Consider the following 14,492-nt stretch of genomic DNA (forward strand, 5'->3'; position numbering starts at 1 on the left):
ATTTAGGGGGATGACACTCAATTGGGAAATGGCTGAACAAGCCATATCATATGATTATGATGGCTATTGTACTATAAGAAATAACAGGGAGGATAGTTGCAGAAAAACATGGGAAGACCTATATCAATTAATGCAAAGTGAAGTGTACATAGGAATAGTAGTATTATAATGATGATCAACTGTGAAAGACTTAATTATTCTGATCAATACAATGATCCAAGACATTTCCAAATAACTCATGTTGAAAAATGCTATCCACTTTTAGAGAAAGAACTGATGAATTGAGTACAAATTTTATTTTTCTTGCTTTTTTGTGATATGGCTCATGGAAATAATGCTTTGCATGATTTTGCATGTATTGATCATCTTGCTTATAGTAGGTGAGGAAAAATTTGGAGGGAGGGAGAAAACGTGGAACTCAACATTTTAAAAAATGCTAAAATTAATAATTGTTTAAAAATATTTTATTGATAAATTTTATTATCTTTATAGGGACAGCAAGGTGATAGGCTTAGTGTCACAAAAACCTGCATTCAAACCTATCTTTACACAATTACTACTGTTCAAATATTAGAAAATTTTGGAAATTATCAAAATATTTTAGAAACATGCTCATGGGCCCCACATTAAAGAACCTTTTCAGTAGATTATCTCATTTGGTATATTTAAATTAAGGCCTCAAAGGGAAGATGGTATGATTTACTGGATATACCCAAAAGAGCGAGATGTAGAGATAAGAAGGAAAGGCATTAAGCTACCCAGTGTTCCTCCTTTGCATGGAGTCCATGATTAATATCTACAAACTCAGGTAATTCATTGACTATGGCTAGAACTAACATCTCCATCCTATTGGCTCTCTATGGTGCTGCATCTCTTCCTTTTCCTTTTTAAGGGAAACTGCAGCTATCTGGTCAGTAATATAGAAGTAAAGAGTAAGAGAAAGCAATGCAAGAATAAGAAAAAAATTAAACCTTTGAACTACTCTACCATCTTTTTCTTTGCCACCTAGGTGGTGCAATGAATGGATAGCTCTCTGGACTGGGAGGAAGGATGACTTGAGTTGGCATCCTGCCTCAGACACTTACTAGCTGGATGAAGCTGGGCAAATTATTTAACCTCCTTGTGCCTCAGTTTATTCATCTGTAAAATGGGGCAGTTGGACAGTTCCTTCTAGCTTTAAATGTATGATCCTATGAACTTATAAGAGAATAATAGGTCAATCACACCTATCCTGAATGTTGAGTCTTTCTCAAGTATTTTTTGATTGACTGATTGCTTCTCATGGTTTTTGCCTTGTTCTATGTTCTTGAGAAATTTCTAGATTGACAGTCACTTTAACCCTAAATTTAGAACTAATAATTTTGGATGTCCCCAGGTGCCATTTAGTCAAGGAGACTCACTCAGACCAGCTGCATTAATAACTTATTAGAAGATGTGGTCGGGTGTCTAACTACCAGTATCTAGGACTATCTCTGGGAGCCCATTGTAACAAATAGGAGAAGACACAATAATTTATAATTATCCCTGAGGCCTTTCATGTGACCCCTGTTCTTGCATTATTATCCAGGTCACTTTATTAAGCACTGATTATTTTCCTGGTATCTTTCTAGATATGAGTTTACAAAAGCAAAAAGGAAACATTTTTTGCTCTCAGGGAGCTTACATTTTATGGTGTGTGTGTGTGTGTGTGTGTGTGTGTGTGTGTAACATGCACATAAATAAGTAAAATAATTAATTAGGCCAGGATGGAAAAATACTAACTAGTGGGAAGGATTAATAAAAACTTTTCTAGGAGCCATTACTTAGCATTGCTGAGAATTTGTGGATCAAACTAAGTATATTGAGACCTTTTCTGATGATTCCTTGATTTCCAGTTCAAACCTGAGCCAGGGTGCTGACAGGTTTGGGATCAAAGCCCCTTTTTTCCCTATTTTTTCATGGTTTGCTCAGTCATAGTTGTGGAGACAATGACTCATCTGTGATGTTCTGTCTTCCTTCCTTTAAGAGATGCAAGAAGAAAAATTCAAGTACAGATTTAGTATGACCTGAGTCATAGCAAGAGCTTGTCTCTAACAGCTCCCGGGCTCTAGACAGTGAGATTTGCCTATTATGTTTAATTGGGTAAAGAGGCCACTATTATTGAAAGACTAGCCTAGCAATGATCTCTTTAGTATTGATGATTACATGTGGGAAGTTATTCAACTTGTGGGCATTTGATTAAAAACTTTATCAAAACTTGCTTATTTTGGTCCAATTACTAGATCACATCCAAGAGCATGACCCCTTTTTTAAACCTCAAAATATGATTAAATATAGCACTACAAAAAGAAACAGATATCAGCAACCACATCAAAGGTTTTTAAGGACTATTTTATAGATTCAGAATATTAGAACTGGAAGAAACCCTAGGCATTTATAAAGACCAGAACTTATCCTTTTTGGTGTTGTGTATCTCTTTAGTATAGGTGAGAATAATATTTTTTTAATGCACGAAATATATCACACAGGATTATAAAGGAAGCCAAATGCATTGAAATACACTTGTCAACATATTTTTAAAAATTAAGTATTTGGATACTAGGTTAAGAATACCCGAACTAGTCCAACCTTTTCATTTTACTGATGAGAAAATTTAGTTTCAGAAAGGAATGACTTTTCCAAGTTCACTTAGCTAGCATGTGAAAATATTAGGAATAGTATTCATATTCACATTGTATTTTAGGGCTTACAAAGTACTTTCTTCATAATATCTTTGTGACATAAGAAGTAGAAGCATTACTACTTCCTCCTCTCAGTTTACAGATGATGAAAATCAAACTCAAAAGAGACTAAATGATTTGCCCAGGTTGACGTTGCTAAGAAGTTAGTCAATCAGCAAGCATTGAATAAAAGCCTTTTGAAATGTGTCCAACATTGTGCTAAGTGCTAAGAATATCAATAAAAGCTAAAAAAAAAAAAAGGTCTCCTGCCCTCAAGGAGCTTATATTTTAAGGGGAAATAATCCTGGAACTAGAATTCAGGTCTCTTGACTCCAAGTCCAATGTTCTTTCCATTGTACCATATTGCCATAAGTACTATTCAAGAGCACCATGATGAAAATCATAATGTCATGATATGTTATCCATTGGCTCCCCATGCTGTTTTGGCAAAGCCATACAAACTATAATAATTGAGTATAATATGTGATTTCCTCTAGTCTTTGTCTTTGTCTCTCCTTAGCTATGGTGTGCTGCTCTGGGAACTGCTGACGGGTGAAGTGCCCTTCCGAGGAATAGATGGCTTAGCAGTAGCATATGGGGTTGCCATGAATAAGCTTGCCCTTCCCATTCCTTCTACATGCCCAGAACCTTTTACCAAACTCATGGAAGGTAAGTGGCTGGAGGAGAGAAGGGGGTGCTGTGATATTGCTAAATTTTTATAGCAGTTATCAAGAAAGGAACTTAAGTATTAGTCATCCCTGATAGAAATACTGTGGATGATGGGAATGATACCCAATTTATGATCTTTATAATGCCTTACTAGACTGTGCTCATAAGTAAGTGCTTCTTATAGCTGACCACCCATGATAGAAAGAAATGACTTAGTAAGCAGCAAAGTCTGTGAATGAACACATTGAATGTGTAGAACATTTGAATCTGAAAGGGTTAATCTGAGTCCCTGGACTAAGTGACTTATTTAGTGATAGAACTGATACTAGTGCTCTGATGTAAAGGCAACAATGGAATGAAGGGAAAATATCACAGGATTTGGGGCGAAGGGATCTCACTTCAAACCTGATCTGTTCAACTTCATAGCTATTTTTTTGGATTTTGTTCCTAAATCTGTCAAATAAGGAGGTTGGATTAGATTACTGGATGACCTGTTAATTCCCTTCCAGTTCTAAATCTATGATAGGAAGCTAGGAATCCCTTGGCCTCAGTCCAACAATTTTTAAATCGATTTAAAAGCACTAGACTGAGAATCAGAAGAACTTGGAGTTAAACTCTGGCTCTGACACTGATTTGCCAACCTAGCCAAGTTATCTACTACCTTTTATCCCTCTTATCCTACATTTATTGATCTATGAGAAAATGACATTTGATAGGAAATTGCTATGGTTCCTTCCAACTGAGACTTTGCCAACAGGAGTTTGCAGTTTATCCTAGAGGGAAGATGGAACCCTTGGATCTTTTTCATGAGGGTAGTGATATGGATGGTGTGTGCACTTGTGTGTGTAGAGATACACACCTACATATATTTGCGTTTTTATGTAAATGTATAAGATTGTAAAGGCAAGAATCCCTTCATCTTAAAATATGATGAACTATAACTATGATACTATAAGTGAAGATACCTTATATTAATTTTTTTCCTTGATTGGTCTGGAAATTAGGACTCAGGAGTTTAATTTCATATGTTATACTTATGACTTTGGATATTTAATTTTTTCTTTCCAGATCCTTGTTCCTTTTCTATGAGTTATCATTTTGATGTAATTTTCATAATTTTCATTTCCCCTGATTCTTAATTACTGTTAATGGCACACAGTTTTTCTATTCAGGAATTTCAGGAGGATGAGAGAAAGCTTTAGGGGAAACCTGGTCAACTTGTATTCTAATTCCAACATTTATCTCTTTTCATCCTTTTTGTTTATCTGTATTTACGCTGGTTAGACTGCTGGAATCCTGACCCCCATTCACGACCATCTTTTATGAATATCCTGGACCAACTCACTACTATTGAAGAGTCTGGCTTTTTTGAAATGCCCAAGGATTCTTTCCACTGTCTTCAGGATGACTGGAAACATGAGATTCAAGAGATGTTTGATCAACTCAGGGCCAAAGAAAAGGTAAAGAATGAACACATCTACCCATCAGTGGGTCATCCCAGCTGGCCCTGAACCTGGCCAGATCTCACTGGCTCTAATAAGCATATCTCCTTATTCATTACAATATCCTGAGTTCAAATCTGGCCTCAGACATTTACTAGCTATGTTAGTTAACCCTGTTTGCCTTAGTTTCCTCATCTGTAAAATGAGCTGGAGAAAGAAATGACAAACTACTTTAGTGTCTTTGCCAAGAAAACCCCAAATAAGTCACAAAGAATAGGATGTGACTTAAAAAATGACTGAATTAGCAACAGCATAGTAAAATAGAATGAGCATTAGAGTTTTAGTAGTTTCAGAATGATCTGAGTTGAAATCATGCTTCTAATAATAATATGTTACCCTGGGTCTAGAACCTAATCTCTCAATCCCCTACATTATTATATAAGACCACAAGTTGTGTTGTAAAAGGAAGTTTTCTCAGATCAATAAAATCAAAATTCTGGTCCAAAAGGGAAAAAAAATAACCCAAAAAACTAATTTTCAGAAATGACTCATTGTACCACTATAAAGAACGTTTTTTATTGTGCAATATCAATTAAAATTCTTTCCTATTATATAGTGTCTGAATAGACAGAACACATTTATAAAGAATTTATAGGTATAATTTTATAGACAAGGTACTTCAATCTCTATGAGCCTCAGGCAACTCCTTAAGATTTTACAGGATGTTATATGTCTTTGTGGATAGATTTCCTATACCCAGAATTCCTCCAAACTGATAAAATCACAGTTCTTTAGGTACTGGAAAGACAAGGAAAAGACCTATATTCTAGGCTTCTTTTAGTGAGAGATGAACCTTTTCTCACTCTGTATGTGACAAGTGTGGTTTAAGTTGCTATGCAACTCCATTTACAGAAATGCTCCTTAATGGATTTTTTTTTTTTTAAAACTCATATAATGTTAGCACTTCAGATTATAAAATTACTGTAGCTCCTGGGCCCTACTGTTGGCTTAGTGATACCTCCATCAGGCAGGTGGCTTTCTCACTGCCAACAATGGGTCCTATGGGCTACTGCTAATTGTTACTGTTGTTGCTGTTTTAAGTTCTGTGGGGATGAACGAAAGTTTGTGGAGGGGAGATGTCTGATATTCTTAGATAGAAAGGTCTTTTATAAACTCAAATTCTTGTCACTCATAGGAATCAGCAGGAGGAAAGAAAGGAATGAATGATCTGTGATGCTGCAACCATCTTGAACTTTTCAACTTTTCCCTTTAACAGCAAAATCAACCAACTGAGCATAATTATTCTGTTATTTCTAAATCCTTTTGTTCTCCCAGCAGTGAAGGCAAAGAAGTCACACAAGGGAGCAAAGGATTTGTAGAGCTCAGAATAATTATTTGTAACAGGTTTATTTTCCTAAAGAAGGAAGAAGTTAAAAAGATATATAAAAATTTTTATAATATAAAAATATTTTATAAAAATCTATTACATTTATTCTTTCCTCTCTTTTTCCACTTTCTCTTCTCCTCCTCCTCTTTCTCTTTCCTCTTTTCCTTTCTTTTTCTCTCTCCTCTCTCTTCCCTCTTGCCTCTTTTTCTCTCCCCTCTTCTTCCCCATCCTTTCCCCCTTCCCTTTTTCCTCTTCTCTTTTCCTACTCTTTGATTCTCTCTCCTCTGTCTATAGTCAAATAGTAGCCATCGCTGGGGTGGATGTGGGGTGCAGGTAGAAGAAGTGAGGAGGAGGGGAAGGATTAGAAAATAAATAAATTAACAAATTTGCATGATTGCTTTACTATATATTTAAAAGGAATAGTAAATTGTATGTAATTTACAGTTTCATTGCAGTCATCTTTTTTCTTATACTAATGTTATGGAAATGCTTGTTTTAGTTCATAAATTAACAAAAGAAAAATAAGAAAAGTAAAATGACAAAAATATAATAAAGAAAAGCATTTTAAAAAGTCATTTTGGAGAATTCATTTCCTTATAAGAAGACATAAAATTTCTTTCATCTGGTCTGTCTCTTGTTTTCTATGTCTTTTATTCCCCATTCTCTCTCCTCCGTTATCCCCCCTTCAATCTCCAAATCATACCTGTTTCAGGCCCAGTTTCTTGCTAGTGAGAATTTATGAGAAGTATTTAAATTTCAACAAATGATATTTTGCCACAGAAACTTTATAAACTAAATCTCTTGTTCTCTCTCTGGACCTAATTATTTCATATAAATGACTTTATAAAGATTTCAGTGTTTTGTGTTTTTTTTTCCTCCCTCTTGATGCCATTCTTAAGAGACTATACTTTTGCTACATTCCTAATCAATCTCACTACATTGATTCCTTATCTTCTCATCTCCTCTCTTCTCTGATATCTCCCCCATTCTTCTGACCTCTGGCCTTCAGTATTATGTTCCCAAGTATCAGAGAAAAGCACTATGTCTGGAGTCAAGAAACCCTAGAGTTCAGATATGGGGATGGTTCTCTTAGAGAACCAATCTTTTTATTTGAAAGTAATTTGAATTACCAGTTTTTGGGTCAAAACATAAAGTTCCTAATGGGAAATTCCTGGGTTGTAGACTCAGTTTCTCAACATTGATTTAAATATTTTTGGGTTCCAAATTCTCTCCCTCCCTCTCTCCTCTCCTCTCTCCTTAAGAAGGCATTAAAAATGCCTTTTATGTTGTAGACACTCTGTCAGGGACTAGAGATACAAAGACAAAAATGAAATACTTTCTGATCTAAAGGATCTTATAAATCTAGCACTTTTTCCATTTAGCCTTGTTGTATTATGATATAAATATATGGTCTCCTTTGGGGGAAAAAAATCACTTATTTGCTTTTTGTCTCAGTTTCTTCATCTTTAAAAATGATTTTTAAATCCCTTTCAGCCCTAACATTCGTGATTCTATGAAGGACCCTCCAATAGAGATTATCTGATGGTGAGTCACTTCCCAGTGTCCATTTTCCTCTTCCTCTCTCTCTCGAGTAGGAGCTCCGTACATGGGAGGAAGAGCTGACCCGGGCAGCCCTTCAGCAGAAGAACCATGAGGAACTCCTGAGGCGCCGGGAGCAAGAGCTGGCAGAGCGGGAGATCGACATCCTGGAAAGGGAGCTCAACATCATCATCCATCAGCTATGCCAGGAGAAGCCCCGGGTGAAGAAGCGCAAGGGCAAGTTTAAGAAGAACCGGCTGAAGCTCAAGGACGGCAACCGCATTAGCCTCCCGTCAGGTCTGTGACTGGAGCGGTGCTAAAGCCCAGAAGGGGCAACTAGGCGGTGCCGTGGGCAGGGCACTGGGCTTGGAATCAGAAAGATCTGAGTTCAGATCCAGCCTCAGACACTTCCTAGCTGGGTGACTTTGGGCAAGTCACTTAATCCCTATTTGCCTCAGTTTATCATCTGTAAAATGGGGACACACTGGAAAAAAAAAGAACAGAGTTCATAGATCCCATCAAGTTGGGTACAATAAACAGAAGGACTATACAGGGTACCAACACACTGCTAACAGGGCCAAGGACTAGTTGGATCCTTGATCTGACCATCGAAAGAGACCAGAAGTCCCAGGGGGCAGAGGAGGAGGGAGGGCATTGTATTAGAACAATTAGACCGAGGCTGACTAAATTATAAAAAGATAAAAATATAGATATAAATCTCTAGATATCAGTATCTTTTCTAGGTATATGGCATTGAGAGATTAAATACAGCTTATAGATTTTTAACTTATTCTGTATTTATCTTATACTTTCTCATTTATATTTGCTACCTTCCCTTTAAATGGTAAGTTCTTGTTTTTTTTTGTTTTTTCTTTGTATCCTCAAAATTTACTACCGTGTCTAGGCCATGATACATGGTTAATAATTAATTGAGAGATGTAGCTGTACATAGGGGAACATACATATATGTATGTTTGTATACATGTAGAGAAATATATATGTATATATTGTTGTGTGTATGAGTCCAAATTATATACACATGCATATTGGCATATGTTTTACAATGCACATACTATGTCATTATAATAACATTTAGATAGAAAGGTCTTTTTTTTTTAGCTATTGATAGAAATTTTGGAGACCATTTTAATACCATAAAATTATACACACACACACACACACACACACATATATATTATGTAGGCTATGTGTATATACATATGCTTCTCTACATAAACACTGGTAGTTACAACTATACATACTGGTACATAATGCAAACAGTACATATGCACATATTTTATTGTTCTTTGATTGTTTCAGTCATGTCTAGTCATAAAGATATGACCCCTTTTGTTTTTTGGGGTTTTTTTTGGCAAAGATAACTGGAATGGTTTGATATTTCCTCCTTTATATTTTGCAGATGAAGAAACTGAGGTAAAGAGGGATAAGTGACCAAATCCACATAACTGGTGTCTAAATATCCATTTTAATTCAAGTATTCCTGACTCCAGAACAGTGCTCTCTAACTATTGAGTTACCTAGTTTTCCCGATTTTTCTTTTACTGTCAATATTTCATTATCTTGGTGACTCTTGTGACACTTTTCTCCTTAGAAACTTTCAGTAGTTCCCTTTTTGTTTTTTTCCCCCAAACTAGATAATAAAATCACAGAAAATTAGGAGCAAAGACAATAAGCTATGAATGATGTAAAGCACAAAGTCATGTCAACATTCTGTAACCACTTTGCATGTGAAGTAATTCTCCAATAACAATTGGCAAAACTAAGAGGCAGTTAGCCATTGGCTAACCATGTTCCTGATGACCCTTTTAAAAGCTAGATATGTCTTAAGGATTCAGCCAAGGCAGAAACTCCAAGGAGAGTGAGATTTTTGGCAAAAGAGAAAAGAATCAGCTCTAGAAGAAGTCAGCCCTTGAGAAGAAAAACTGTTCCTTCTCTGAGGGAATGGTGGTAGTGGCCAGGTTATCTTTCTCATTTCCTTCCCCCTCCCCACATTGGCCATGATACTTTGCAATTTATCCGGAGACATCACAGGTAGTTGGAATCAGATCTGACAAATGGTAGCAAGAAATAGCTCTAAGGAGTGTAAACTTTATTGAGAAGAGATCTAGTCTTGACCATCAGGAGTTGAATTATAGAGAGGAATCAGGTTTAAGGAGCCCAGATAAATAACCTGCTCAGGGTATCAACAGGAGGACATTATGAAAAGGGAAAGAAAGTTGGAGTCTTACAATACAAAGCTATGAGTTGCTTTGGCCACATGTTCCCTAACTGCATGCCTTTTTATTAGTGTATTACTCTTAAGTTTGTTCCCCCTCTTCCCACACTGACTATGGGACAATTGTTGAAGAGAACTTCCTATTGACTCCAAGTGTAGTTGTAGAAAGGTTTATGGGATTAATTTTTTGTAGGTATTATTCTTACAATCCCAGTCTGTTCTTAGAGTCTTAATAGCTGCGTCTATTGGCTGACTAGCTACAAAAAAAGCACACTGGTAGGACCTCATGAGTTTTAGGAATGCAGAGCCATAGGTTATCTTGAATCTGGAATCGTCACCCTGTAGCATGCACAAATGAGGGCAAGTAAGGGGAAATGTCCTTGAGGATGCTTCATGTCTTTCTATCATGGCAAAAACTACATTGCCTTGCCCAGTATATTCCTGGAATATATATATAGTCCTAGAAAGAAAATGAACTCCAGGAATCAAGTCTCTGAGTTATCACCATAGATATAGCACCAGATTCACATTTAATAGATATTTCTTGAATTATCTTACCTCTGTAAACATGTTGTTTTTAGAAAACATTGAAAGTTGGACCATTCATCCCAGGTCAATATAATTGACATATAGTTTCTGCCTTCATGCTCTCTACCCATATCTCCCATGTTATTTATTCTCAGCACTGTTAGGATTATACTAAAGGAAATAGTGCACATTTTTGCAAGCCTTATAAGCTGCAGAAGCACAGTTAATTCATTCCTTGTACTTCTCCTAATTAGAGGTTCAGAGCCAAGTTATTAAATTGTGAGGAAGGGAAACCTTTAGACTGATTTTTTTATTCCTTCCAGAAAAAATTAGAAATATTTTTTTTTACATTGCAAAGTGCTTAATTTCATATTTCACATGTGTAGTTACTGTTGCTGATGCCAAAATGCTTTCTTAAATTAAACACAATGGTATCCCTAATGAAATCCAATCCAAAAATGAATTTTCCTCTTTCTCACCTTTCTATCATGTTTCGAGACTTTAGATGCTAGGGAAAGGAGATAACAAAGCTGAAAAAGATATTTCTTAGATAAAGAGAGGAACTTTCAGAAAACCAATGCCTGCCCCTTGAGCCTGCTGGGAAATTTCAGTTCTCTTATTTGGATTATTTGATTATAGAATAATTTTTTTGACAAATGAATTTTTTGTATGTGTTATTTCTAATTAGATTTCCAGCACAAGTTCACTGTGCAGGCATCTCCAACCATGGACAAAAGAAAGAGTTTGATCAGTAGTGGTTCCAGTCCTCCTGCAAGTCCCACCATCATTCCCCGACTCAGAGCCATCCAGTGTAAGATGGTGTTTACCAACTTTACATGGGGTGGGCTATGATCCTCCTGTGAATTTTCCAGCATCCATTTGATTGGGAAGGGAAGGGGAACTGTTTCTGACCTGTATAGCCATTCACTAGTTCAATCATTTGTCTATCTATACCTCCAAAAGTCCACCAATCCTTCCACCATAAATACACCCTCCACCCCCGACATACACATACTACCCATCTTTTTTTCCATTATCACCATCACTACTTCTTCCAGTTTTTACTTTTTGGTCAAAAATTGTCTAAAAGAAGTAGAAACCAAAAATTATCCTTGAAAGCTTGTTTATTTGTAAATTGTGTAAGAGGTTATCTGATCCAAGTTCTAAGACTTCTCCCATTAAGAACTCTTCTTAGACTGGGAACATATTGAAGTTGACATTACCATTGCCCAGGGATCACTGAGTCCTCTCTTTGTCTAATTTGTCAATTCCTTTGCCCCTTTTGTGTTATCAGAGAGCTAGTTTTTTTTTTTGTTGTTGTTGTTGTTTAATTGCCGAGAAAATGTGATAAATATTTTTATATTTCAAATCCATACCATACCAAGAGCAGTCCCTCTTGACTTTTTTGTCTCCTCCAGCATCTGTTCCTTTCTTTTCATTTGGTACTTTTTCGTATCCCCTAGTGCCTCTGGCAAACTAATTCAATTCAGTAAACAATATTTTAAGTCCTTCTATATATGAGATACAGTCCCTGCCTTCCAAGGAGATTTGCATTCTACTAAGGTAGCTCTGTGATAGAACATTGTGCTTAGGTTCAGGAAAACCTGAGTTAAAATTTGACCTCAAGCACCTAACTGAGTGATCCTGAGCAAATCACTTAACCCTGTTTGCTTCAGTTTCCTCATCTGTAAAATGAGTTGAAGAAGGAAATTACTCCAGTATCTTTGCCAAGAAAACCCAAAATAAGGTCCTGAAGAATCAAACATGATGATTGAAATGATGCTGCTTGTAAGACTTTAGTCATTAACCTCTAAGGGTATTAGTTCTTTTTTCTGTCAAGTAAAGAAGTTAAAGAACCTAATGTATGAAAGCCCTTCTTATAACTTTTATGATCCTATGATTGATTTTCCATTCTTCCCATGAGACATCAGTGGAAATCAATGCTTATCAAGGTGCAAAATGACAGAAGCCTAAAATAAAAGGGATGTTGATAAGTCAAAAAGAGAGAGAAAGCCTTTGATTCCTATTACTTTAAAAAAAATTGAGACAGAATGAAAGGAAAGGAGGTCAGTCTTCTTTGAGAAGGATTAATAAAAATATAGAAATTCCAAATATATCTCCATTAAAAAAACCTAATGTTCTTTTCTTCCTAATACTTATCTTGTACTAACCTTTGTTCCATCCTGCCTTCTTCCCCCTCCAATAACCTCCATCCCTTCCCCAACCTGTAGAATTAACCCACTTATTCTTAAACATTATAACTGTTTCAGACTCATGTCTGGTCAGATTTACCTTCAGTTTTGATTTATATTTGTGAGAATTAAGAACAAATTTGAGAATGATTCTGGGATCTTTTTATAGTCAAGTAATCACAGTTTGACTATTTTCCTGACTTTTCAACAATGGGATAAGTATTCAATTAGATCATAGAATCACAGATTTAGAACTGAAAAACTACTTTAGATATTATCTTGTCTATCTTTATGAGGAAACTGAGTTCAAATGTAACTTCAATATGTCACCCATCTATGAAGAGTATGGAATAGGAAAAATCATAAATCTTATATTGAATAGCCTCTTACTCCTTTACAAAGTGGTTAATCCACAGTGGTTAAAAGATTTGCCCGGTATCAAAAGGATGATAAATAACAGAGGCATGATTTTGAATCCAAAATCCCTCCAACTCCAAATCTAGGCCTTTTTCATCATGCTACCCAAGCATCGGCCCTTCTCTTCCTCCTCTGAATCCTCCAAAGGTGGAATGCAGGACACAGGTATGAAAAGAGCTTTGCTTCCAGATCTCACCTGATAATCCCCCTTTGGCTCTCCTAGTGACACCTAGTGAAAGCAACAAAACCTGGGGTCGGAGTTCAGTTGTCCAGAAGGAAGAAGGTGAAGAAGAAGAGAAGAGGGCCTTGAAGAAGAAAGGACGTACCTGGGGACCAAGTACACTTGGGCAGAAGGAAATTGTCTCAGGCGATGAAGGGTAAGAGCCAGCTATGGGTGATAATAATAAAGCCTTCTTAGCACTGATAAGGCCTGGACTTACTTTTCAGAAGAACAAACTTGGTATTATCCTACAATAAGTTTTCAGTGGGAGAATAGTCACAGGTCAGTGAACAATATGAATATGAGATGTTTCCCCAAGTCTTTTCCTGTAGGCTTCTCTAGAATCCTCACTTTAAAAAATACCTTCAGGGCTAAAACTTTTTAATAATAAGGCAGATAATCTGTCTTGGATTTGAGCTCTTGACCCATGTCAGGAGATCTCATCTCTTTGAAGCTCTCCGTATCCTATTAAGGGAAGGAAAGAGGCACAGATTACAGAGTCTTCATCTTACAGAGGAGAAATATGAGATCTAAACAGGCAAAATCACTTACCCAGTCACTTTGAGAACCACCTTGAGCAGAGAATAGGTTCCAAACTCCGTAACTATTTCAGTCCTCAGTTCAGAGGTTCTTTATTTTCTCTGTCTCCTAGATCCCTTTGACAACCCTGGACCTCTTCTCAGAATCATATTTTTAAATGCATAAAATAAAATACATAGGATTACAAAGGAAGATAATTTTGTCAAAATATAGTTATTAACATATTAAAAAGATAAGTTCACAGACACTCCCCAATCCCACCAAAATCTTATAAATATAAGACTCCCAGGAGGCTGTGGACTCCATGGTTAGATTCCCCAGAAGGCCTCAATGTAGTTCTTCACTGACTGAGATATTCTTTCTCTTTCTGGCCCTTGAATTTCCTCCTCTCCCATGTATTAGATAAAGTGCTGGGCCAGGAGTAAGGAAGCTGTGTGTTCAAATGTGGCTTCAGACACTTACCAGCTGTATGACCCTGGGCAAGTCATTAGTTTTGCCTCAGTTTTCTTAACTGTATAATGTCAACCATAATAAAATGTACCTCCCATGATTCTTGTGAGGATCCAATATGATGATATTTGTAAAGTTCTTAGCAAAGTGGGTTCTTAAACTTCCTTAGTCAA

General features: G+C 36.4%; 1 protein-coding gene across 5 annotated transcripts in view; it reads left to right on the forward strand.

Moving 5' to 3' along the window:
* Positions 1-14,492, forward strand: part of MAP3K9 (mitogen-activated protein kinase kinase kinase 9) — a 168,957-nt gene that overhangs the window by 137,908 nt on the left and 16,557 nt on the right. For 4 of the 5 annotated variants that reach the window (XM_031952603.1, XM_003756275.4, XM_003756274.4 and 1 more), the window contains exons 4-8: positions 3,220-3,368; positions 4,653-4,828; positions 7,793-8,033; positions 11,189-11,311; positions 13,333-13,486. In XM_031952603.1, the coding sequence (XP_031808463.1) occupies positions 3,220-3,368; positions 4,653-4,828; positions 7,793-8,033; positions 11,189-11,311; positions 13,333-13,486 (843 nt within the window). The remainder of the gene's footprint in view (positions 1-3,219; positions 3,369-4,652; positions 4,829-7,792; positions 8,034-11,188; positions 11,312-13,332; positions 13,487-14,492) is intronic. The other variant, XM_023502423.2, reaches the window with a different exon arrangement.

The sequence above is a fragment of the Sarcophilus harrisii genome, chromosome 2 (genome assembly GCF_902635505.1).
Source record: "Sarcophilus harrisii chromosome 2, mSarHar1.11, whole genome shotgun sequence".
In the NCBI taxonomy this organism is placed as follows: domain Eukaryota; kingdom Metazoa; phylum Chordata; class Mammalia; order Dasyuromorphia; family Dasyuridae; genus Sarcophilus; species Sarcophilus harrisii.